The sequence below is a fragment of the Mirounga leonina genome, unplaced genomic scaffold (genome assembly GCF_011800145.1).
Source record: "Mirounga leonina isolate KUSES-001 unplaced genomic scaffold, KU_Mleo_1.0 Mir_151, whole genome shotgun sequence".
NCBI classification, from domain to species: Eukaryota; Metazoa; Chordata; class Mammalia; order Carnivora; family Phocidae; genus Mirounga; species Mirounga leonina.
In genome coordinates this window covers 90,517,247-90,540,646 of record NW_023270377.1, presented here as the reverse complement: position 1 = coordinate 90,540,646, position 23,400 = coordinate 90,517,247, and the positions used below count along the sequence as shown (strand labels likewise).

Genomic DNA, 23,400 nt, shown 5'->3' with positions numbered 1-23,400 from the left:
ATATATTTTTTTTTTTTTTTTTTTTTTTTTTTTCTCCAGGAAAAGAATGATGTAGGGAAAGAAGTTTGTGAACCATTGCACTCGCACTCTAGGGATAAATTCTTTGGGATTCACAATGTATATTTAGAAAGCATCGAGGACTTCTGGAAATAGAAAACTTTAAATTTTATTTAACTCTGCATTGACCCCAAATTTATTTAATAACAGTGCTCCTCTCTGCATACTGATCTCAGAGGATGCAACTGTGCCACTGAACACATTTGGGGATTTCCTGAATGATGATATGTTCTCTTCAGCTGGAATCAGATGAAGTGATTACTACAGGAAAGGCCAGGAGGCAGCCCGGTCCTTCCTTGTCCCCAGAAGCTTTTAAAATTCAGCACTTTTTTTCCCAATCATCTGTGTACTAACGTTAAGTCTATCAAATGATAAATGCTACTTTACAATAATTATTTTCATTATGTAAATGGAAACTACCCCCATAGCTGAGATGGCATTTCCCCAATTCACTCGCATTGTAAATTGGATTTGCACAAAGCACCCTAGGAAATTCCAGCCATGCAGGGGAGGAGGAGGTTAAAAAGAGTTGACACAGGCTTCAGGCCACTGCCTTGTGCTCACTGGGCTAGAAAAGGGTAATGAGGATGGATTTTCTCAGTGTGCTCTTGAGCCAAGGGCTTGAATGTCCTATGGGGCTGTCAGCCCTTGGGCTGGTGAGGGACGTGTTTATTATTGCTTCTCTGATTCCCTTTAATTATTATATGTGGTGGTGATTATTGTAGTGGGTACTCATCTCAGCTAAAACTTTAGGTGTGCAAGGAATATAATTTTGTTTAACTTAGTTTGGTTATTTATTTGGAGCTCTTCGTACCACCAGGGCCCCCACTTTTTGTATGGGAGGTCCACCAATTTCTTAGCCATCCGTTCATACTGGTCACCACTTAGAAGGTCCTTATTCCTGGAAGGCTGGCTGGCCTCTCTAGAATTCTATGCAGTGTTTTGTCCTTTGTGCTGCGTTCCCACTGTGCTGAGCCCTTGGATCTGCAGGAGGTGCTCGGTGGGCTTGGCCTTTTGTGCCTGGACACCCAAGGCTGCCATTTCCTCTCTGGGGAAGCAAGATACATCGTCTCTCTGTCTCTGTTACTAATACCAATATCTCTATTCTTACCAGCCTCACTGCAGACAGGAGAAAGGGGCAGGGAGGAAGTTTTTATTTTTGAGCTAGGAGGTATGTGCCAAGGAAAGGGCATCCTTCCCTCAGAAACATCTGACATAACCTTATGGACAAGGCTTCTGGCACCCCAAAAGGCAGATTCTTGTTAGGCTGTCTGTGTTTGCTGTCAAAAGTGTGCTCAAGGGGCACCTTGGTAGCTCAGTTGGTCAAGTGTCCGACTCTTGATTTCAGTTCAGGTCATGACCTCAGGGTCCTGAGATCCAGCCCTGGGTGGGACTCTGTTCAGCGGGGTGTCTGCTTAAGATACTCTCTCCCTCTCCCTCTGCCCCTCCCCACCTCCCATCCCTCCCCACTCCCACGCCCCCACTCTGCACACACGCATGATTTCTCTCTAAAAAAAAAAAAAAGTGTCTTCACATCACCTTCTAACTAAAGTCTATGTTTCTGTAAACAAAATGTACTTCTTAAATATGTTTCTCCCCTCCCCCAATCCCACACAAAGGTGGGGACTCGGTCTCTGACCCAACTCCACCCTTCAGAATAACAATCCCACTCAAAGCTGTACTAGGGTTTGAGCCCAAAGACATTTTACATAGACCCCTTCAGAGTCCAGCTAGGAACCTGTATCCTGGCAGATTTCTTGGGTTTCCTTCTGCTTCAGGTGCTTCCCCTCCTCAGGCAGAGGAGTGTTCCAAAGGAACAGTCTTTAAGTGCACTTTCCAGACCCTTCCCTTCTTAGGTCTTTTCCTGGGTGTTAGAGAATATAATCCTATCAACAAACTCTATAGTGATCACATTCACACTCTTTTCATTTCTTCTGCCAATTTTCCTGAAATTGGAAATTTAAGGCATCTGGGCGTTCTGAAAACTGATCTACTTTGCAAGGCTGCTTTGAGGACTGAGTGACATGATTGTTATAAAGTGTTGAGCACAGTGTCTGTCCACAGTGTCTGTGCTTCTGCTGTTGCTGTTATTATACTGAAATTGTAACCACCGTGATAATTTTATCCCTGGCCACTTTTTAGTTTTGCGAGTGGTAGGCTGGGATGATAGGATCTGATATGTAATTCTCTGAGAAAAAAAGATTTGAATCCTCTGAGAAACAGTGATAATAGCAATCTTACTTGTTGAGTGAACGTCCTGGGTCAATTAGAATATTTGGAAGAGACCTATGTCCAAGGTCAAAGGTATTTCTGTAGACTTGTGTATTTATTAATGGTAAAATTAGCATGCTAATCATGAGAAGACTGGGTACCCCATTCCTCAATCCGGATCCTTTGTGGATCTGGAAAGAAGGGGCCCAGAGAGTTGCAACAAAGAATAATGGGCATTGCAAACAGGGTTGTGGAAAACAGGTATTTAAGAATTCTGTTGGGCATCATACTGAGGATTTCGTCCTTTAAACATATGTTAAGGAAACACAGAACAGACGTTTTTTGTTTTTTGTTTTTTTCCTCTCATTTGGCAAAACCATCAACTCATTTGTGTGATGAGTTTCCGGTGGTGACATTACTCCTAGTTCTATTTAGACACGATTCTGCTTCCTACAATGCTGTTTGCTCCAGCTTCGATAATTGGTGGGAGGCTAACCATATGCCAAACACTAGGTTAGTGCTGAGAATAGAGTGGTGAGTAGGACCAATATGTTTCTGCCATCACAGAGTTTAGAATCAAGTGGGAGAGACAAAGTTTAAATTACACAGTCAGATTTGTAATTGCAAGTGTGATGAGTGTTTTGTAGAGGAGTAAGGTAGTGCCAGAGCATAGGGAAGAGTTCCTAAGAAAGCGACTTAAGATAGGAAGAGTGAGAAGGAATTAATTTGGCTGTAGGGGATGGCTCGAGGAATAGTACATGTGGCTGCTCAGGTATGGCAGGGAACTTGGAGCATTGAAGGAACTGAAAGATGGCCAACATGATGGCAGAGCAGCGAGTGAATGTGGGTGGCTCTGGTGATCAGATGCGAAGGGGATGGGAAGGGGCCAGATCAGGTAGGCACTTGTATGTCATATTAAACTTTTTTTCTTTATTTTGGGAAGAATGGGAAGCTACTGATGAGCTGTAAGCGTAGAAATGCCATATAGATGATAAGCTGCACCCAAAGTGGTACGAATTTGAATTTTTAAAATATCTATGTCTGTAATATGGAGAAAGAATTGATGCCAGGGGTGTGGTGGGGTGGGGCATTACATGCTAGAAGGCCAATCAAGAGGCTACTCTTCTCATTCATACAAGAAAGTGTGGTGGTTTGGGTGAGGGTGGTGACAGTGGGGATGAAGAAACATGGACAGATTGACTTGATGTTTAGGAAGTAAAACTGATGGGTGATTGATTGCATTTGTTTTTTGTAAATAGAATCCTTAGGATGCTCCTTAGACTATATAGGAAAAATAGGTATTTCTAGTGTTTCTAGAGAGAAAATAATATTGTGATTATGCCATGGTACTGCTGTTTCACAGATATTTTTTTCAAATCAGTAACTTGGGAGTTATTTTTCAGATGACAAGAGTCTCAAGTAGTCTTAAATTTGCTGTTTCAAAACTGAAATAATTATTCCTTTGGGAAGAAAAAATTGGATGAACTAGATGTTTTGTCCACCCAAATGTAGCTTATGTTTTGTTCTCTCTCACTTGTTCACCATGAATATCTGCTATTAGAGAGAAGATGTATTGAGAAGCAGATATACTCCATGTAACTGTTAGAGAATTGAAATTACCAAGAAACAAATATCATCTCAAGTACGCTCTAGTGCAATTTTTATCCTAGGCAAAATTAATCCTTGAGTTGCTTAATGATAAATAAAATGGATGCCACCCTGCCCTTTTGCTTCATGTATTTTTAAAGCCAATGTACATAGTCTCAACATTGTTGTTTTTCCAGTGAACCTCTAAGGCAACAGTATGAAAGGCCTCCTTTATCAAGCCCAACATGTATTGATTATTCACTGTGGAAATAGCACTTTATTCTTATTTTGGAGGGGGAGGAGCACAGCTTAAGAATTTCAGTCTCCCAAGCACCTGTTCCAGTTTGCTTTCTGTGAAGTATAAAGCAAACGGATTTCTGGCCCTCCTGAAGTTTAGTCACCGCCTGAGTGGCCAATAAGCTATGGGAGAAAGTCCTTCAGAAGAACATTGTGTGGGATTCAGCTTCACTCTGTTTCTGGCATCCTCTTCATTGCCTTTTCCACTTAACTGATACCAAACATCTGAGTAAATGATTTTCTTCTGCTTCTCCAGGGAATCTAGAGGGCTTCGCTGAAGCATTTATTGTAAGTAAAGTCAAAGTTGAGTGGAGCCATATTTATGGGATGAGAATGTCCCATAAATATCCATTGACAGGTATCGGAGCCCTAGGAGTTCCGGGGCCATACCCGAGCCATGCCATTGAGCTGAGACCAAGGTAGGGACGAAGGGCTTTAGGTGGGAGAGGAGTGGCTGTGCCCTGAGCCCCTCACACCAGCTGTGCTCAGAAAAGACCCTCTTCTAAATATAGTACATCTAACGGGCATTGCAAGGCTTCATTTGCTCAAGAGATATGGCTTCTAAAAAGTTAAACTGCAGTTGTTGTGGAACAGGCATGGATAGAGAGAAAGGGAGAGTCCAATGTCAGGGCTCCAGGGCTGTTTACCTGGATTGTTTGTTTATTTATTTATTTATAGACAGAGTGGAGGGAAGGGGGAGAGGGAGAGAGAGTATCTTAAGCAGACTCCACACTGGGCACAGTGTGGAGCCTGATGCAGGGCTGATCTCATGACCTTGAGATCATGACCTGAGCCAAAATCAAGAGTCGGACGCTTAACCAACTGAGCCACCCAGGCGCCCCAAGAGCTGTTGACATGGGGCACATTCTTTGACCTCAGGCTTTGATGGTCTCATCTAGCAAAGCAGAACAGTATCAATGATGTACACGTGGGATTGGAAAGATGGTAGGTGTTCAAAACAATGTTATTACTATTATTTGCTATAATTATTCTAGGGACAGAGAATTCCTTACTGGTGCTGAGGCTTCATTTTGTGCTCTAATCCCCTGGCCCCTATTGGTTCTTTATGTTCTTGACTAGTGGCTTAGTCCACGTTCTCAAGCATGCAAAGGCAGGAAGGATCCCGTTTCACATAATAAATTGTGAAGGGCCCTGGGAAGAACTCCAGGTGCAGGAGACTGAAAACTCTCAGCATTCACAGGCAGTTCGTTGCTTGTGTTATATTTGTCTTTATGCAATTTCTATTTATTTTTATGTTTTTCTTCCTTTCCCTCCCCCACATCTTGGGTCACAACCATTTAGAGACTCCTTATTCTTCCCTTGCAGTCTTAGGACTTTACAATAGAAGCCAACATGATGTAGTGTAAAGATCACTGGACTGGGCATCTGGAATGGAATTGTCCATCCCATTTCTGCTCCAAATGACTGTATGACTTTGTGCAATTCATTGGATTTGTCTGGGCTTCGTTTCCTCCTCCAAAAACCATGGACTGTCACATTACCTTTCCCTTCCCACGTTTGAGGCAGTAGACAGGCTGTAGGTTTTAGTGATGAAGGGACCCACTTTATGTCAGAATGCAGTGAAAAATATGAGGTTTGAGATTTCCTTTTAGGCTTCAGAATTTTTAGAAAGTAGAATTCAAACCAGAAATATTGATAAACAATTTTTAAAAGGTGGTTTTCTGTCTCTGTGGTGTTTGCATTAGCTGATGAGTCGTTCAGATATATTTTTAATCTGCTTTGCTGTCAAGCTACTTTTAATGGATGTTCTAGCCACTGGCAACTAATAATTTGTAATCATAAATGATAAGTAACAGAGGCACTTTGCTTTTCAGTCAGAGGCATCTGTCCACGAAGATGAAATGGACTTAGAACGTATTGTTAGGTGCCAAACAAAAACACAATCATACAGAAAGAGCCTGGAATGTTAGTAACAATGCTTATGCTTTCTGGAAGTATAAATATTCAGTCCGAATGCTCTGTGGTATCCTTGCATGGAGCCATAAACTGTCTTAAAAAAAATCTTTGTACCTATGAAAATGAAGTTAGATTTGGTAGCTCTGAACTGTTGCTGTTAAAATTTTCTAATGAAAATTATTGGAATACTTTAGCACACCTATCCTTCAGACCACAAATATGTTTTGAAAATAGTTTTAGTATTAATAAAGGAATTTTTAGTTCCTGTAAAAAATGCAATGGAATTTTTAAATAAAATACATTATGGTTTAAATTTTTTCTCATTTAAAATTTTTTCCATATGTTTACATTTTCCATGTTGTGTTTCTATTGATATCCAATGCATAACTCAGTAATATATATATAGTAATATAGTTTTATATTATATATATGTATAAAATGAACAGGTTTTCTCTGTGAGTTTAGGAAGTAGTGCATGGCTTTGAGCATCCTCTGCTAGTAGGAGTTATTAATTAACATGATAGATTCAGAAATGCAGACTTGAAAATGGCCATCTCTTCAGGCTTCTATCAGTGTCCCTGCCTCCAGTGGTCCCTCTCAATTTCTGGTTTGCTGCGTTAGGTCTAATGAGCTCTGGGAACCAAAACATTAAAATTCTTCAGCTGTGTACCAAGTAAGACCTGAAGGAGAGACCAAATGTCCTCTTCAGGAGCAAACTGGCATTACATCTAGCACACAGATTTTGTAAGAGATACTGGGTGTCTCATTTATTTTTATATTTCCAGAGTCGAATACAGTATTTGTCAAGTAGCAGCTAAAGAGAAATTGTTATTTTAGTGAATGAATGCTCAGATGCTACTCTCTTCTCATTCTTTGGGTTCTTTGATATATTTTAGAAAGTGTGATTTCTTAGATATTTGTCAACTGTGCGAGGGAAGCCTTACTTTAATTACTCCACAGTTGACATGAAGGCTTTTTAAGGAGTGAAAGCTACTACATAAATTCCAAGCTATTTCTTGGAGGTGAGGCATCTTATCAGTGAGTCAATGTTGTTTTGTATCACATTTGGTAATGTTGAGGTTTATGAGTGCTTTGGTATAGTAATTATCCACAAATAATTTGGTTAAGATATTAAAGCTTTTCATTGACATTCTTGTCACTCCTCCACCCCATTGCCCAAGTTAAAAATAAAGCAATGTCAGGATAATAAAAGCTGTGGGTTGAAAAAAATGTACAGTAAAATAAACATCTTTTCCTATTGCATGAATGGTATTAAGTCAGGGTTGCTGCCTCAAACAGTGGCAAATGCTGTGCAAAAGCCAGAATGTGTTTATTCTTTCTGACCACTTGAGTTCCCTTTTTGCTTTGTTGTAGGCATCTTTGTGAATGCCACACCCAAAATTCAGGCATCCAGCAGGTCGTCTTCAATATGATGATTTAGATTGGGAGATACATTCATCTCAACTAATCCACTTAAGGGTAACTTAATTAAGAGAATAACATGTGCCAGCACTTTTCTGCTTCTAGGGGAATATTACATTAGAACATTCACATATTTGCACTTTCTGCAGAAACACAGGCAAGAAAGAAGAAAAAGAAAAAAAAAAGAGGAATCACAGAGTCTTAAATGTAAATATGACCCAAGAATTCATCCATGCCACCCTTACATGCCCCCAAATTTTATTTCTAAACCAAATGTTAATGTGTTAATTAAAACTGATGTGATTTAAAAGATTTAGCAGTTTATTCCAAAGTAACTGTATTTATCACACAGAAAAGGTAGTAACTTGCAGGTGGATGATGTTTTTATATAATGTTGGTCCAGGTAAACAAGTACTGAATTTTTATTCCTATTATACCATTGAAGTATTTTCTGAGACTGTAACACAGCATGAATTTTAGTTTAAATGCATATTATGTCTAATTAAACTTTTAATCCTTTACTGGTTCTAAATTTTATTTTATTTGTATTACTTGGGACCTGTTTTCAGTTAAGAAATACCAAATGTGGGGCACCTGGGTGGCTCAGTCAGTTAAGTGTCTGCCTTCAGCTCAGGTCATGATCACAGGGTCCTGGGATCGAGCCCCAAATCAGGCTCCCTGCTCAGTGGGGAGTCTGCTTCTCCCTCTGTCCCTCCTCCCACTCGTGCTCTATCTCTCTCTGTCAAATAAATAAATAAAATCTTAAAAATAAAGAAATACCAAATAATTGATGTTTAAAAGCGTGGATTTCCTGTGTTTCTTTAGATTATTTATCTCAGATATATATTGTGACTATAATCGCATTTTATGTATGTAGAAAATCTAAAGGTGATACTCATTTTCTCCATGCAACTGCTCAAAACTTTAATATGTTCTATTTATGAAGTTGGACAAGGGATACAAGATTTCTCAAACTGTAGTTCACATTTTTGCTTCAATATGCATGTTTTCTGAAATGGTGAAATCCCTCAGGGCTATGTGATTTTTCACTAGTGTGTGTGTTTAAAGTTCATAGGCAAACACAACTGAATAAGTCATGGAACACATTTTCTCTGTATGCCTGAGAAATGCAAATTGTTATAGGTCAATTGCTGAGAGGTCTTGTCTCTATCTTGTATATCTTGTTTGCAATTTGTTTTTCATTTATTCCAAGCATACACAATTCACTTTATATTTGCTTGTTACTTACATGTTGTTCAGTTGTCTGCAAAGTTTGTTTTTAACCTGAGGAGAAACTATTCTCTGTTGACTGTACTAACTAATGTACTAACTAATGCTTATCAACATTTCCAGGGCTAGGAGGGGGAATTCATTGCTCACATACCACCTTGATTACTTGTACTCATTTTTAAAGGAATATTAACTAACAGATCGGAGAGATCATAGCTAAACTAAGAAACAGATCTATCTGCCTTGTGATGTTAGGATCACATATACCAATGCTCACCCTGGAAAAGACTTTTCAAATGCAGGGCAAGAGCCCATGCTTGGAGTCTCGCAGATCTGGAGTCCCATTCTAGTCTACCATGTACTAGCTGTGTAACCTTCGAGGTGCTTTATAACTTCTCTGAACTTCATTTCCCCAACTGATAAAATAAACATCCTAGCCCCATGTCAGAGGACTGTTGTAAGGAATAGGAAGGAACTGGGCAAATCACTAGTGGTATGTGACAAACCAGCTCTCAGTTTGTTTGTTTTTTTTAATGTCTTGATTTGCCTTGATTTGTAGTGTGGTGTAAATACTTTCATCATGGTTGATTTCAAACTATGAATGATTTAACAACCACCTGGTAAAATTCTTGAATATGTAACAGTCCTCTGGTACCATCCAAGCCCAGCACAGCACTGCTAGCCCTTAACAAATGGTGATAATTACTTAATAGTTATATTTTGTTTTCCATTGATCTAAGAAAATTTTTGCTGTTTGGTGCATTTCTAGACAGATGGAGAATGTGAAAGCTAAAGGAAGAATAGTAATGTATAAGGTTTAAAATATTAATGATTTCAAATAACAAAAAAGAGCTACCTTAACAATTTTGAAAGTAGGTGAAAAACTTACAACAAGAAGGAAACATTTTAATAAGAAAATGTGTTAGTAAAATCTTTAAAAGTAAGAATAGAGATTACCTGTAAGATGTTCTAGATGAATTAAATTTAATATTAGCTTTTTCAGATTGGTTAGAAATGGTTTGATTTTTTCTGGTCTTACTTTCTTTACACAAAAAAGTCCTAAGGGGAAAAGTGTGTGTATTTGATACCTTAACAAGTAAAGATAAGCAGACAGCCATTATTTAAAAACCTTGTACTTTCAAAAGAGCTCTTTCGATATCATCCAGTAGCCAATTTCTATTATTCAAAATTGACTTTAGATTTTAAAGTTTGCTACAAGGATATATTTTTGGAAGTATTTCTTTACTGAGTAACCATGGCGATTTTTCTTTTTTTTGGCAATAATGAAAATTTGCATGCATAGTCTGACATGATGGACAAGGGATGGCATACTTGAACTGAGATTGCTCCAGAACATCTGGACACATGAAACCTGTAAATGACTTTCATGTAGCAATGCACATCTCAGTTTACAAAGCACAAATTGTGCGTGATCTAGGAGAAAACCACCAGAACTGCAGGCAGTTGATGAAATCAGCCTGTGCTGACAGTACCATTTTTTACGTGCATTTACTGTGCCATGAGCAGTCAGTGCTGGGACACCACGCCTGGGCAGTGTGTGGGCAAACTCGAGGGCATTTCTGTGAGTAAAAGCTGACTTACTCCAATGAAACTCCTCTGTCCATTTCAGCAAGAGGAGACTCCAGGGATGGGGACACTGAAAGGACATGAGGGTATTTTCTATGTTAATCTCACTTATAAAATGACAGAAGCAAATAGCACAGTAGGTCTACATAGCCAGACAAGGCTGTGAGGAAGAACTGGGAAGACTGTACATTAGAACCCCAAAATTGATGTCCTGCCCTTTAAGTGAGAGATCCTCACTGCAGCATGTTGTCCACCAATGCAAATACCTGTTTCTCTGGGGATGTATATGTTTCTTCCTAAGTGCATGTGACTCTGTACACATTTCCTGTTTTTAGAGATATTACGGATGTGTACTTCCACGAAGTTTTGGGTGTTTGCTCAGATTTGGGGAAAGAGAGAAAGACTGCACCTTCTTTCTCTTACCTAGGTAAATTAAAATGTTTCTCAGCGTGTGAATTGCCTTTAGTATCACAACCTAGTGCAGGGGCAGAGGTTACATGGTTAAGTTGGTAAAGTTTTCTCAGGTTCATGTTACAATTAAGTAAAGTGAAAGAGGAAAGTATTCTTTTCCCGTTGACACAAAATGTGATTACTTGCCATCCTTGTGAAACGTTATATCGTCAGCCCTCTGGATAAGCCTGGCTGGTATGTCTACGGATTAGATGCAAAACAATGTGAGAAACATCAATGGACGCTCTTTTATCTGTCCGTTTTTCTGTGGGACTCTTTCCCATGAAAACATATTCATTAATTAAAAGATGTGGTGTATTACAAACTAATGTTGGCAGCTTGACCCAGAGTCAATACCCATGAGAAATCAAAGTGGGTATATTTCAGGGGTCCTAGGGGCAGAATTTCCGTGGGCGGTTGAATGATACTGTTGTGGCTTTTAGTATATCCTCTCCCATCAGATATTTTGTTTCATGCAATTCACTCTGCAAGCAAAATCCAAAAGCAAAAGCGGGGCACCTATTTAGCAAATGGAAGTATATTTAAGATACTTTGGCAGGTTATTTTTTTTAATTTAATTTTATTATGTTAATCACCATACATTACATCATTAGTTTTGGATGTAGTGTTCCATGATTCATTGTTATTTTTTAAAGACATAGTTCTCTTCTGAGCCACCTGCAGTATTGAGCTGAAGGCTTGGAAACATGAAAAATCCCACTTTATTAAAATCCTGGGTTTAGGGCTTTTCTTTTAGATTGAAACATCGTCTAACTAGAAAGTATTAATATTGAGTTAGATACATAGGCTTTGAAACATAATGGTTCTAATGATACCAGTCATTTTTTAAGCGTGCATTGGCACCACATTGTACCCCTGGGCCTCAGAACAGCTCTGCAAGTCAGGGCTTTTATGCTGTCTCTTACGTAGTTAAGGAATCGAAGGCTTGGAAAGCCGAGGTAGCTCGTCCAAGCTGACCTTGCTGGTAAGGGAGGGAGTGGGGATTTCAACGAAGGCCGACAGACGCAGCGCCCACGCTCTTAACAACCAGATTCTATTGTCCGCTCGAGTCCATAATTTCACCCTGGTTGCGTGGGGAAGTGTGCAGACTGATCCATTTCCGCGTGGATGGCAGTGGGGAATCTCTGAGTAACGGACGCCCTTGTCTTTTGCCCTTAGGCCCCTGGGGAAGGTGTACGGGCGACTGTGGACCCGGAGGAGTGCAGAGTCGGGCCCTGTGGTGTTTCCACTTGGAAGGGTGGACGAGTCACCGGTCTAACTGCGACGAGAACGCCAGGCCTCCCAAGGAAAGAAGCTGCTTCCGGGTGTGTGACTGGCACAGCGACCTCTTCCAGTGGGAGGTCTCCGGCTGGCGCCAGTGCGTGCTCGTTCCCGCCAGCCCCGGCCGAGCGCCGCCTCGCCCCGCAGAGTGTGTGACGGCGCAGCATGGGCTGCAGCGCCGGAGCGTGCGCTGTGTTCAGAGGTTGAACAGAACCGGGGTTGTAAATGCGATCTGTGAACACTTTGCCCCTCAGCCCCCCGCAGAACAAGCTTGCCTCGTGCCCTGCCCCCGGGATTGTGTCGTATCTGAGTTCTCACAGTGGTCCGAGTGCGGCAAGGGCTGTGAGAAGCAACTGCAGCACAGGACCCGGGCGGCCGTCGCTCCCCCTCTCTATGGCGGGTCTCAGTGTCCCAATCTGACGGAGGCGAGAGCCTGTGACGCTCCCATTTCCTGTCCTCTTGGCGAAGAGGAATATATTTTTAGCCTTAAAGCAGGACCATGGAGTAAATGTAGCCTGCCTCATCTTAAAGAAATTAACCTAAGCGGAAGAACTGTTCGGGATTTCAGCTCCGATTCAAAGGAGCGAGTCACCTTTCGACGTCAAAGTTACAAGCCACATCACCTCTCCAGGCCCTGGGACTTAGAGATAGGTTATCAAACCCGGCAGGTCTGGTGCACCAGAAGTGACGGAAAAAATGCTATGTTAAGGTAAGAAGGCCTTCAGTGTTTTTATCTTGGCTTCACCTAGCTATTTTGCAATGCAATTTTATAAGGTTTCTTTATGATTCCCTACGAAGGGAAAATTATAACCAGGTTGGGATTTGGATTTTTACAAGTTTCATCGGAGGAGTTTCCAATTTCAGTTATGAATATTTCAGAGTATTGACAAGGCAGAGCTCTGAATTCTTGCATAATTAGTAGTGTAACTATACAGGATAAGGCTTATATTACCACGGTTTACCAAAATATCAACCAGTTTAAAAAAAATAGGTCTGTACGGTTACTACAATAATAAAAGACTAAGCCTTTCTTTATAATGGTGAAAATTCCAATTGACTCCCAAACTTGGGATGTAAATTATGCAAATATTTATCATTTTTCATAATCGTGTTTTTAAAATTTTTTGTTTTCTTTTGTTTTCATGATTAAGAAGGTTCTCTAACATTTTAGTTGTAGATTTTTCATAGAGGCTTGTTTTAGGTGGCTGCAAAATGAGTCGAACTCAGCAGAAAGTTAATCCAAGAATGCTTTCTGTGACATTGATCTGAAAAAAATATTACCTTGCTCAGCAATAAATAGAATTACAAACCTATAGAGGGAATGAACTACAACTTTTTAAAAGGATAGTTTAGGCTTAAAAATTATTTGTAACTGTTTTACTTTAAATTCTAGTACAAAAAAAAAAAATTCCATGACATAAGTATATAGAAATATGTTCAAAGTTGTATTTGTTTAATTTTCCCCAGAAGGTCTTAAATGGAAGCACTGGTATATTACCAAGTTTTTTTCCAAATTTAAATGCCTTTCACCAGTACTTAAATTACAAAACAGTGAGGCGCTCATCCCTAGAATTAATCATTATCATCAGTCACTGTTTTCTTGGAACCCACAGCTGGCTGGGAGAGGCTCAAAAGACTACCTCTGCTGCTATTCAAGAACAAAGTAATGTGATGATTGTTTTTTTTTTTTTTTTTTAATTTGACTTCACAAATGAGCATATTTTATCTTTGATGATTCATTCTGATTTATGCCATATACAATTGGCAAGTCCATTGAAGAGTGATTTTATGCCTTTTATTGCCTGCCTCTGTGAAGCCCAAAAGATTAAGCAGATGATTTGGGTGATTATTGTTTGAATGTGTATGTGGGATTCTGTAAAGACATTGTTTTCTTAATATTCCAGAGAATGTTTTCATTTTTAGCTTGCTTGTTTTTGCCTTTTTTTTTTAATTAAGACTGTTTTTTAGACTGGTTTTTGATTTACAGAAAAACTGAGTGGAAAGTACCATTTCCATATACCTTCTCATCACTCCCCTCCACATATACAGTTTCATACATACATCTTGCATCAGTGTAGTGTATTTGTTAAAATTCATGAGCTATGTCAATATAATACTATAGTCCATAGGTTACATTAGAATTCACTGTGTTGCACATTCTGTGGCTTTGGACAAATGTGTAATGATATGTATCCACCATTGCTGTATCATATAGAATAATTTCACTGCCCTAAAGTCTGTGCTCTACCTATTGATCTCACCTTTCTTCTCCCCACTTCTGTTCCCTGATAGTCAATGATCTTTTTATTGGTTGCATAGTTTTATCTTTTCCAGAGTGTTATATAGTTGGGATGATACAGTGGTTAGCCTTTTCTTATTGGCTTCTTTTGCTTAGCAATATGCATTTAAAGTTCCTCCATGTGTATCCATGGCTTGAAAGCTCAGTTCTTTTTATCACTGAATAGTGTTTGTTGGTTTACAAACTACCCCTCTTACCCCATATACACAGGGCAAGGAGAGATCAAAGAAAGAGGCAGACCATTCCAGATTGGTAGATGGCATTTTAATAAGCATGAGAACTTAATTATGAGGCTTGTTTTAGGTGGCTGCAAAATGAGTCGAACTCTGTACCCATCTGCCAAATCTTAAAAGTTTATATAGAGGCCTTAATTGGGTCCAGTCCCGTATACCATCTAGATGGTCTCAAAAACACGTTACTCCCTTAAGGCTGTGTCCTTAAAGAAGCTCCCACTGTGTGCAGAGCATATATTCCAAGGACAGGGGAGGGAGTGAGGAGCCTCCAGTTGCCCAAGTCCAGCCCAAGGTCAACTGGAAGTCACAACCTCTTGATTACCTCCTCCAACAGTATTCCATTGTATGGCTATATCACAATTTGTTATCCATTCACCTATTGAAGGACATCTTGATTGCTTCCAAGTTTTGGCAGTTATAAATAAAGTTTCTACAAACATTCATCTGCAGATTTTTATGTGAACACACGTTTTCAACTCATTTGGAAAAATTTAATGTAAGAGTTTGTTTAATTTTGTAAGAAACTGCCAAACTGTCTTCCAAAGTGGCTGTGTCATTTTGTATTCCCACCAGCAATAAATAAGAGTTCCTATTGCTTCACATTCTGGCCAGCATTTGCTATTGTCAGTGTTTTGGATTTTAGCCATGTTTTAATAGGTGTGTAGTGGTATCTTGTTTTAATTTGCAATTCCTTTTTTTAAAGATTTTATTTATTCGACAGAGAGAGAGACAGCAAGAGAGGGAACACAAGCAGGGGGAATGGGAGAGGGAGAAGCAGGTTTCCTGCTGAGCAAGGAGCCGATGCAGGACTTGATCCTGGGATCATGACCTGAACTGAAGACAGATGCTTAAGACTGAGCCACCCAGGCGCCCCATAATTTGCAATTCCTTAATCACGTATAATATTAGTTCAGCATCTTTTCATATGCTTACTTACCATCTGTTTATATTCCTTGGTGAGGTGTCCAGATCTTTTGCCTATTAATTTTGAGTTGTTTTCTTATAGTTGAGTTTTACAAATTCTTTGTATATTTTGGATACCAGTCCTTTATCAGATATGTGTTTTGAAAATATTCCCTTCCAATTGATGGCCTGTCTTTTCATTCTCTCAAAAGTGTCTTTCACAGAGAAGAATTTGTTGTTGTTGTTGTTTTTTAATCTTAATGAAGTCCAATTTATCAATATTTCTTTCATGGACTATTCTTTGGTGTTCCATCTAAAACAACAAGTTCTCTAAATCTAAGATCAACTAGATTTCTTCCTATATTGTTTTCCAGGGGTTTTACATTTTACATTTAGGTCTATGATCCAGTCTAACTTTTGTGAAAGGATAAGGTCGATGTCTGAATTCATTTTTTTTTTTTTTTTTTTGCATGTGGATATTCAGTTGTTCTAGTATCATTTGTTAAAAAGACTCTCCTTTCTCTATTGAATTGCCTTTCCTCCTTTGTCGAAGATTATTTGACTGTATTTATGTGGGTCTATTTCTGGGCTCTGTCTTTATTCCATTGATCTATTTATCTCTTTGCCAGTAAAACAATGTCTTAAATACTAAAGCTTTATAGTAAGTCTTGAAGTTGGGTAGTGTCAGCCCTCTGAATTGTTCTTTTTTAATATTGTATTGACTGTTCTGGGTCTTCTGTTTTTCCATATACACTTCAGAATCAGTTTTTTCAACAGCTACAAAATAATTTGCTGAGATTTTGATTGGGATTGTTTGTAGTGTATGGAGCAATTTGCAAAGAAATAACATCTTCATAATATTGAGTCTTCTTGTCCATGTACCTGGAATATTTCTCCATTTATGTACATCTTTGATTTCTTCATCAGAGTTTTATACTTCTTATCGTGTAAATCTTATACATATTTTATTAGATTGATACTTAAGTATTTCACATTTTTTGGTGCTAATATAAATGTATTGTGTTTTTAATTTCAAATTCTAATATTTCATTGTTAGTATACAAGAAAACAATTGACTTTTATGTATTAACCTTGTATTCTGAACCCTTGTTATAATCACTTACTAGTTCCAGGACTTTGTGTTGTTATTGTTGATGAAGATTCTTTGGGATTCTCTATGTAGACAAGCATATCATTTGCAGGCAAAGGAAGTTTGTTTCTTCCTTTCCAATCTCTTCCCCTTTCATTTCCTTTTCTTGTCTTACTGTATTATCTAGGAAATTCAGTATGATGTCAAATAGGAGTGATAAGGATGGATATCCTTGCCTTGTTCGCGATCTTAGCAAGAGAGCATCTGGTTTCTCACAATTAAGAAAAATGCTAAATGTACATTTTTTGTGGATATTCTCTTTTTAAAAAAATATTTATTTGAGAGAGAGAGAGCAAGAGCACATGCATGAGTGCAAGCAGGGGGAGGGGCAGAGGGAGAGAAACTCAAGCAGAACCTGTTGGGGGGCTGAGTCTCATTGAGATCATGACCTGAGCTGAAATCAGGAGTTGCATACTCAATCAACTGAGCCACCCAGGCTCCCCATAGATACACTTTTTTTAAATTTTTGAAGATTTTATTTATTTATTTGACAGAGAGAGACACAGCGAGAGAGGGAACACAAGCAGAGGGAGTGGGAGAGGGAGAAGCAGGCTTCCCGCTGAGCAGGGAGCCCGATGTGGGACTCGATCCCAGGACCCCGGGATCATGACCTGGGCTGAAGGCAGATGCTTAAGGACTGAGCCACCCAGTCGCCCCCGCCCCCGCCATGGATATTCTTTATCATGTTGAAGAACTCCCCCTATGTTCCTAGTTTGCTGAGAATTTTGGTCATTCACTGGTGTTGGTTTTTGTCAAGTGCTTTTTCTGTGTGTGTAGATATGATTGTATAATTTTACTTTAGTCTGTAGATAAGTTAGATTGTATTAATTGATTTTTGAATGTTGAATCAGCTTTGCATACCTGGGATAAATCACATTTGGTTATGATGTAGTATTTCTTTTTTTCTGTCCTTTTACCAGAATTCTTTTTTTTATTATTATGTTAATCACCATACATTACATTAGTTTTTGATGTAGTGTTCCATGATTCATTGTTTGCGTATAACACCCAGTGCTCCATGCAGTACGTGCCCTCTTTAATACGCATCACCAGGCAAACCCATCCCCCACCCCCTCCCGTCTAGAACCCTAAGTTTGTTGGTCAGAGTCCATAGTCTCTCATGATTCATCTACCCCACCGATTTCCCCCCCTTCATTCTTCCCCTCCTGCTATCTTCTTCTTCTTCTTCTTTTTTATTTTTCTTTCAACATATAATGTGTTATTTGTTTCAGAGGTACAGGTCTGTGATTCAACAGTCTTATACAATTCACAGCACTCACCATAGCACATACCCTCCCCAATGTCTACCACCCAGCCACCCCATCGCTCCCACCACCCAACCACTCCAGCAACCCTGTTTGTTTCCTGAGATTAAGAATTCTTCATATCAGTGAGGTCATATGATACATGTCTTTCTCTGATTGACTTATTTTACTCAGCATAATTGCCTCCAGTTCCATCCATGTCATTGCAAATGGCAAGATTTCATTCCTTTTGATGGCTGCATAATATTCCATTGTATATATATACCACCTCTTCTTTATCCATTCATCTGTTGAAGGACATCTTGGCTCTTTCCACAGTTTGGCATTGTGGACATTGCAGCTATAAACACTCGGGTGCACATACCGTTCGGATCACTACATTTGTATCTTTGGGGTAAATACCCAGTAGTGCAATTTCTGGGTTGTAGGTAGCTCTATTTTCAACTTTTTGAGGAACTGCCATACTGTTTTCCAGAGTGGCTGCACCAGCTTGCATACCCACCAACAGTGTAGGAGGGTTCCCCTTTCTCTGCATCCCTGCCAACATCTGTCGTTTCCTCACTTGTTAATTTTAGCCATTCTGACTGGTGTGAGGTGGCATCTCATTGAGGTTTTGATTTGGATTTCCCTGATGCCGAGCGATGTTGAGCACTTTTTCATGTGTCTGTTGGCCATTTGGATGTCTTCTTTGGAAAAATGTCTGTTCATGTCTTCTGCCCATTTCTTGATTGGATTCTTTGTTCTTTGGGTGTTGAGTTTGATAAGTTCTTTCTAGATTTTGGATACTAGCCCTTTATCTGATATGTCATTTGCAAATATCTTCTCCCATTCTGTCGGTTGTCTTTTGGTTTTGTTGCATGTTTCTTTGGCTGTGCAAAAGCTTTTTATCTGGATGAAGTCCCAATAGTTCATTTTTGCCCTTGCTTCCCTTGCCTTGGGCGGTGTTTCTAGGAAGAAGTTGCTGCGGCTGAGGTCGAAGAGGTTGTTGCCTGTGTTCTTCTCTAGGATTTTGATGGACTCCTGTCTCACATTGAGGTCTTTCAACCATTTGGAGTCTATGTTTGTGTGTGGTGTAAGGAAATGGTCCAGTTTCATTCTTCTGCATGTGGCTATCCAATTTTCCCAACACCATTTGTTGAAGAGACTGTCTTTTTGCCATTGGACATTCTTTCCTGCTTTGCCAAAGATGAGTTGACCATAGAGTTGAGAGTCCATTTCTGGGCTCTCTATTCTGTTCCATTGATCTATGTGTCTGTTTTTGTGCCAGTACCATACTGTCTTGATGATGACAGCTTTGTAATAGAGCTGGAAGTCCGGAATTGTGATGCCGCCGGCTTTGCTTTTCTTTTTCAACATTCCTCTGGCTATTTGGGGTCTTTTCTGGTTCCATACAAATTTTAGGATTATTTGTTCCATTTCTTTGAAAAAGTGGATGGTATTTTGATAGGGATTGCATTGAATGTGTAGATTGCTCTAGGTAGCATTGACATCTTCACAATATTTGTTCTTCCAATCCATGAGCATGGAATGTTTTTCATTTCTTTGTCTTCTTCAATTTCTTTCATGAGTATTTTATAGTTTTCTGAGTACAGATTCTTTGCCTCTTTGGTTAGACTTATTCCTAAGTATCTTATGGTTTTGGGTGCAATTGTAAATGGGATCGACTCCTTAATTTCTATTTCTTCTGTCTTGTTGGTGTATAGGAATGCCACTGATTTCTGTGCATTGATTTTATATCCTGCCACTTTACTGAATTCCTGTATGAGTTCTGGCAGTTTTGGGGTGGAGTCTTTTGGGTTTTCCACATAAAGTATCATATCATCTGCAAAGAGTGAGAGTTTGACTTCTTCTTTGCCAATTTGGATGCCTTTGATTTCTTTTTGTTGTCTGATTGCTGTGGCTAGGACTTCTAATACTATGCTGAATAGCAGTGGTGATAGTAGACATCCCTGCCGTGTTCCTGACCTTAGGGGGAAAGCTCTCAGTTTTTCCCCATTGAGAATGATATTGGCTGTGGGTTTTTCATAGATGGCTTTTATGATATTGAGGTATGTACCCTCTATCCCTATCCTCTGAAGAGTTTTGATCAAGAAAGGATGCTGTACTTTGTCAAATGCTTTTTCTGCATCTATTGCAAGGATCATATGGTTCTTGTTCTTTCTTTGATTAATGTATTGTATCACATTGATTGATTCGTGGGTGTTGAACCAACCTTGCAGCCCAGGGATATATCCCAGTTGGTCGTGGTGAATAATCCTTTTAATGTACTGTTGGATCCTGTTGGCTAGGATTTTGGTGAGAATTTTTGCATCTGTGTTCATCAAGGATATTGGTCTGTAATTCTCCTTTTCGATGGGGTCTTTGTCTGGTTTTGGGATCAAGGTAATGGTGGCCTCATAAAACGAGTTTGGAAGTTTTCCTTCCATTTCTATTTTTTGGAACAGTTTCAGAAAAATAGGTATTAATTCTTCTTGAAATGTTTGGTAGAATTCCCTTGGGAAGCCATCTGGCCCTGGGCTTTTGTTTGTTGGGAGACTTTTGATGACTGCTTCAATTTCCTTAGTAGTTATAGGCCTGTTCAGGTTTTCTGTTTCTTCCTGGTTCAGTTTTGGTAGTTGATACCTCTCTAGGAATGCATCCATTTCTTCCAGATTATCAAATTTGCTGGCATAGAGTTGCTCATAATATGTTCTTATAATTGTTTGTATTTCTTTGGTGTTGGTTGTGATCTCTCCTCTTTCATTCATGATTTTTTTGATTTGGGTCCTTTCTCTTTTCTTTTTGATAAGTCTGGCCAGGGGTTTATCAGTCTTGCTAATTGTTTCAAAGAACCAGCTCCTAGTTTGGTTGATCTGTTCTACTGTTCTTTTGGTTTCTATTTCATTGATTTCTGCTCTGATCTTTATTATTTCTCTTCTCCTGCTGGGTTTAGGCTTTATTTGCTGTTCTTTCTCCAGCTCCTTTAGGTGTAGGGTTAGGTTGTGTATTTGAGACCTTTCTTGTTTCTTGAGAAGGTCTTGTATTGCTATATATTTTCCTCTTAGGACTGCCTTTGCTGTATCCCAAAGATTTTGAACAGTTTTGTTTTCATTTTCGTTGGTTTCCATGAATTTTTTTAAATTCTTCTTTAATTTCCTGTTTGACCCATTCATTCTTTAGTAGGATGCTTTTTAGCCTCCATGTATTTGAGTTCTTTCTGACTTTTGTGATTGAGTTCTAGTTTCAAAGCATTGTGGTCTGAAAATATGCAGGGAGTGATCCCAATCTTTTGATACTGGTCGAGACCTGATTTGTGACCTAGGATGTGATTTGTTCTGGAGAATGTTCCATGGGCACTAGAGAAGAATGTGTATTCCATTGTTTTGGGATGGAATGTTCTGAATATATCTGTGAAGTCCATTTGGTCCAGTGTGTCATTTAAGGTCTTTATTTCCTTGTTGATCTTTTGCTTAGATGATCTGTCCATTTCAGTGAGGCGGGTGTTAAAGTCCCCCACTATTACTGTATCTTTGTCGATGTGTTTCTTTGCTTTTGTTATTAATTGGCTTATATAAGTGGCTGCTCCCATGTTCAGGGCATGGATATTTACAATTGTTAGATCTTCTTGTTGGATAGACCCTTTAAGTAGGATATACTGTCCTTCCTCATCTCTTATTACAGTCTTTGGCTTAAAATCAAATTTGTCTGATACAAGGATTGCCACCCCAGCTTTCTTTTGATGTCCAGTAGCATGGTAAATGGTTTTCCACCTGCTCACTTTCAATCTGGGGGTGTCTTTGGTTCTAAAATGAGTCTCTTGCAGACAGCATATCGAGTCTTATTTTTTTATCCAATCTGATAGCCTGTGTCTTTTGATTGGGCCATTTAGCTCATTTACACTCAGGGTAACTATTGAAAGATATGAATTTAGTGCCATTGTATTGCCTGTAAGGTGACTGTTACCATATATTGTCTGTGTTCCTTTCTGGTCTGTGTTACTTTTAGGCTCTCTCTTTGCTTAGAGGGCCCCTTTCAATATTTCTTGTAGGGCTGGTTTTCTCTTTGCAAATTCCTTTAGTTTTTGTTTGTCCTGGAGAGTTTTTATCTCTTCTTTTATTTTCAAGGACAGCCTAGGTGGATATAGTATTCTTGGCTGCATATTTTTCTCATTTGGTGCTCTGAATATATCCTGCCAGTCCTTTCTGGCCTGCCAGTTCACTGTGGATAGGTCTGTTGCCAGTCTCATGTTTCTACCATTGTAGGTTACATATCTCTTCTCCCGAGCTGCTTTCAGGATTTTCTCTTTGTCTCTGAGACTCGTTAGTTTTACTATTAGATGTTGGGGTGTTGACCTATTTTTATTGATTTTGAGAGGGGTTCTCTGTGCCTCCTGGATTTTGATTTCTGTTTCCTTCCCCAAATTCGGGAATTTCTCTGCTATAATTTGCTCCAGTATACCTTCTGCCCCCCTCTCTCTTTCTTCTTCTTCTGGGATCCCAATTATTCTAATGTCGTTTCATCTTATGGTATCACTTATCTCTCGAATTCTGCCTTCGTGATCCAGTAGTTTTTCATCTCTCTTTTTCCCAGTTCTTTATTTTCCATCATTTGGTGTTCTATATCGCTAATTCTCTCTTCTGCCTCATTTATCCTAGCAGTTAGAGCCCTCATTTTTGATTGCACCTCATTAATAGCCTTTTTGATTTCAACTTGGTTGATTTTAGTTCTTTTATTTCTCCAGAAAGGGTTTCTCTAATAACTTCCATGCTTTTTTCAAGCCCAGCTAGTATCTTTGAAATCATCATTCTGAACTCTGGTTCCAACATCTTACTAATGTCCGTATTGATTACCTCCCTGGAAGTCAGTGGTGCCTCTTGTTCTTTTTGTTGAGGTGATTTTTTCTGTCTTGTCAGTTTGTCCAGAGAATAGATGAATGAGAGAACAAAATGCTAACAGGATAACAATGTCCCCAGAAAATATACACTAAACAAATCAGAAGAGACCTGAAACCGGGGGAAAAGAAAGGGAAAGAAAGAAAAAGAAAAAGATAAAAACAAACAAACAAAAACAAAACAAAACAAAGACAACAGAATATTGTCAAATATGATCAGGTTGGTGCTTAGATCAGTGCCACACACTAGATTTTGGGCATATATTGGTCTGTTAGAAGAAAGTGCCTCCCAAAATTTTAAAGAAAGAAAAACTTATATATGTACAAAAATAAGGATTAATATGAAGGGATGGAATATGACTGTAAAGATGAAAATTATAAAAGATTCTATAAAAGGAATTGATAAGAAGTTTGTTAAAAAAAGAAAGAAGAGGATTTAAGTAAAAGAAAAACAGGTGGAGAATGTGATCAGGCAGGAGACTAGAACAAAGCCATACACTAGAGATTTAGGGTATGTTTTGATCTGTTAGAAGAAACTGTATCCCAAAATTTTAAAGAGAGAATAACTTATATATATCTATATATATCTATATATACCAAAAATAAGGGTTACTCCTATGAAGGGATAGAATATGAGTCTA

General features: G+C 39.0%; 1 protein-coding gene across 1 annotated transcript in view; it reads left to right on the top strand.

The window, feature by feature from the left end:
• Window positions 1-23,400, top strand: part of LOC118011686 (thrombospondin type-1 domain-containing protein 7B-like) — a 77,264-nt gene that overhangs the window by 8,112 nt on the left and 45,752 nt on the right. The window contains exon 3 of the mRNA XM_035006544.1: window positions 11,860-12,748. Coding sequence (XP_034862435.1) covers window positions 11,860-12,748 — 889 coding nt within the window. The remainder of the gene's footprint in view (window positions 1-11,859; window positions 12,749-23,400) is intronic.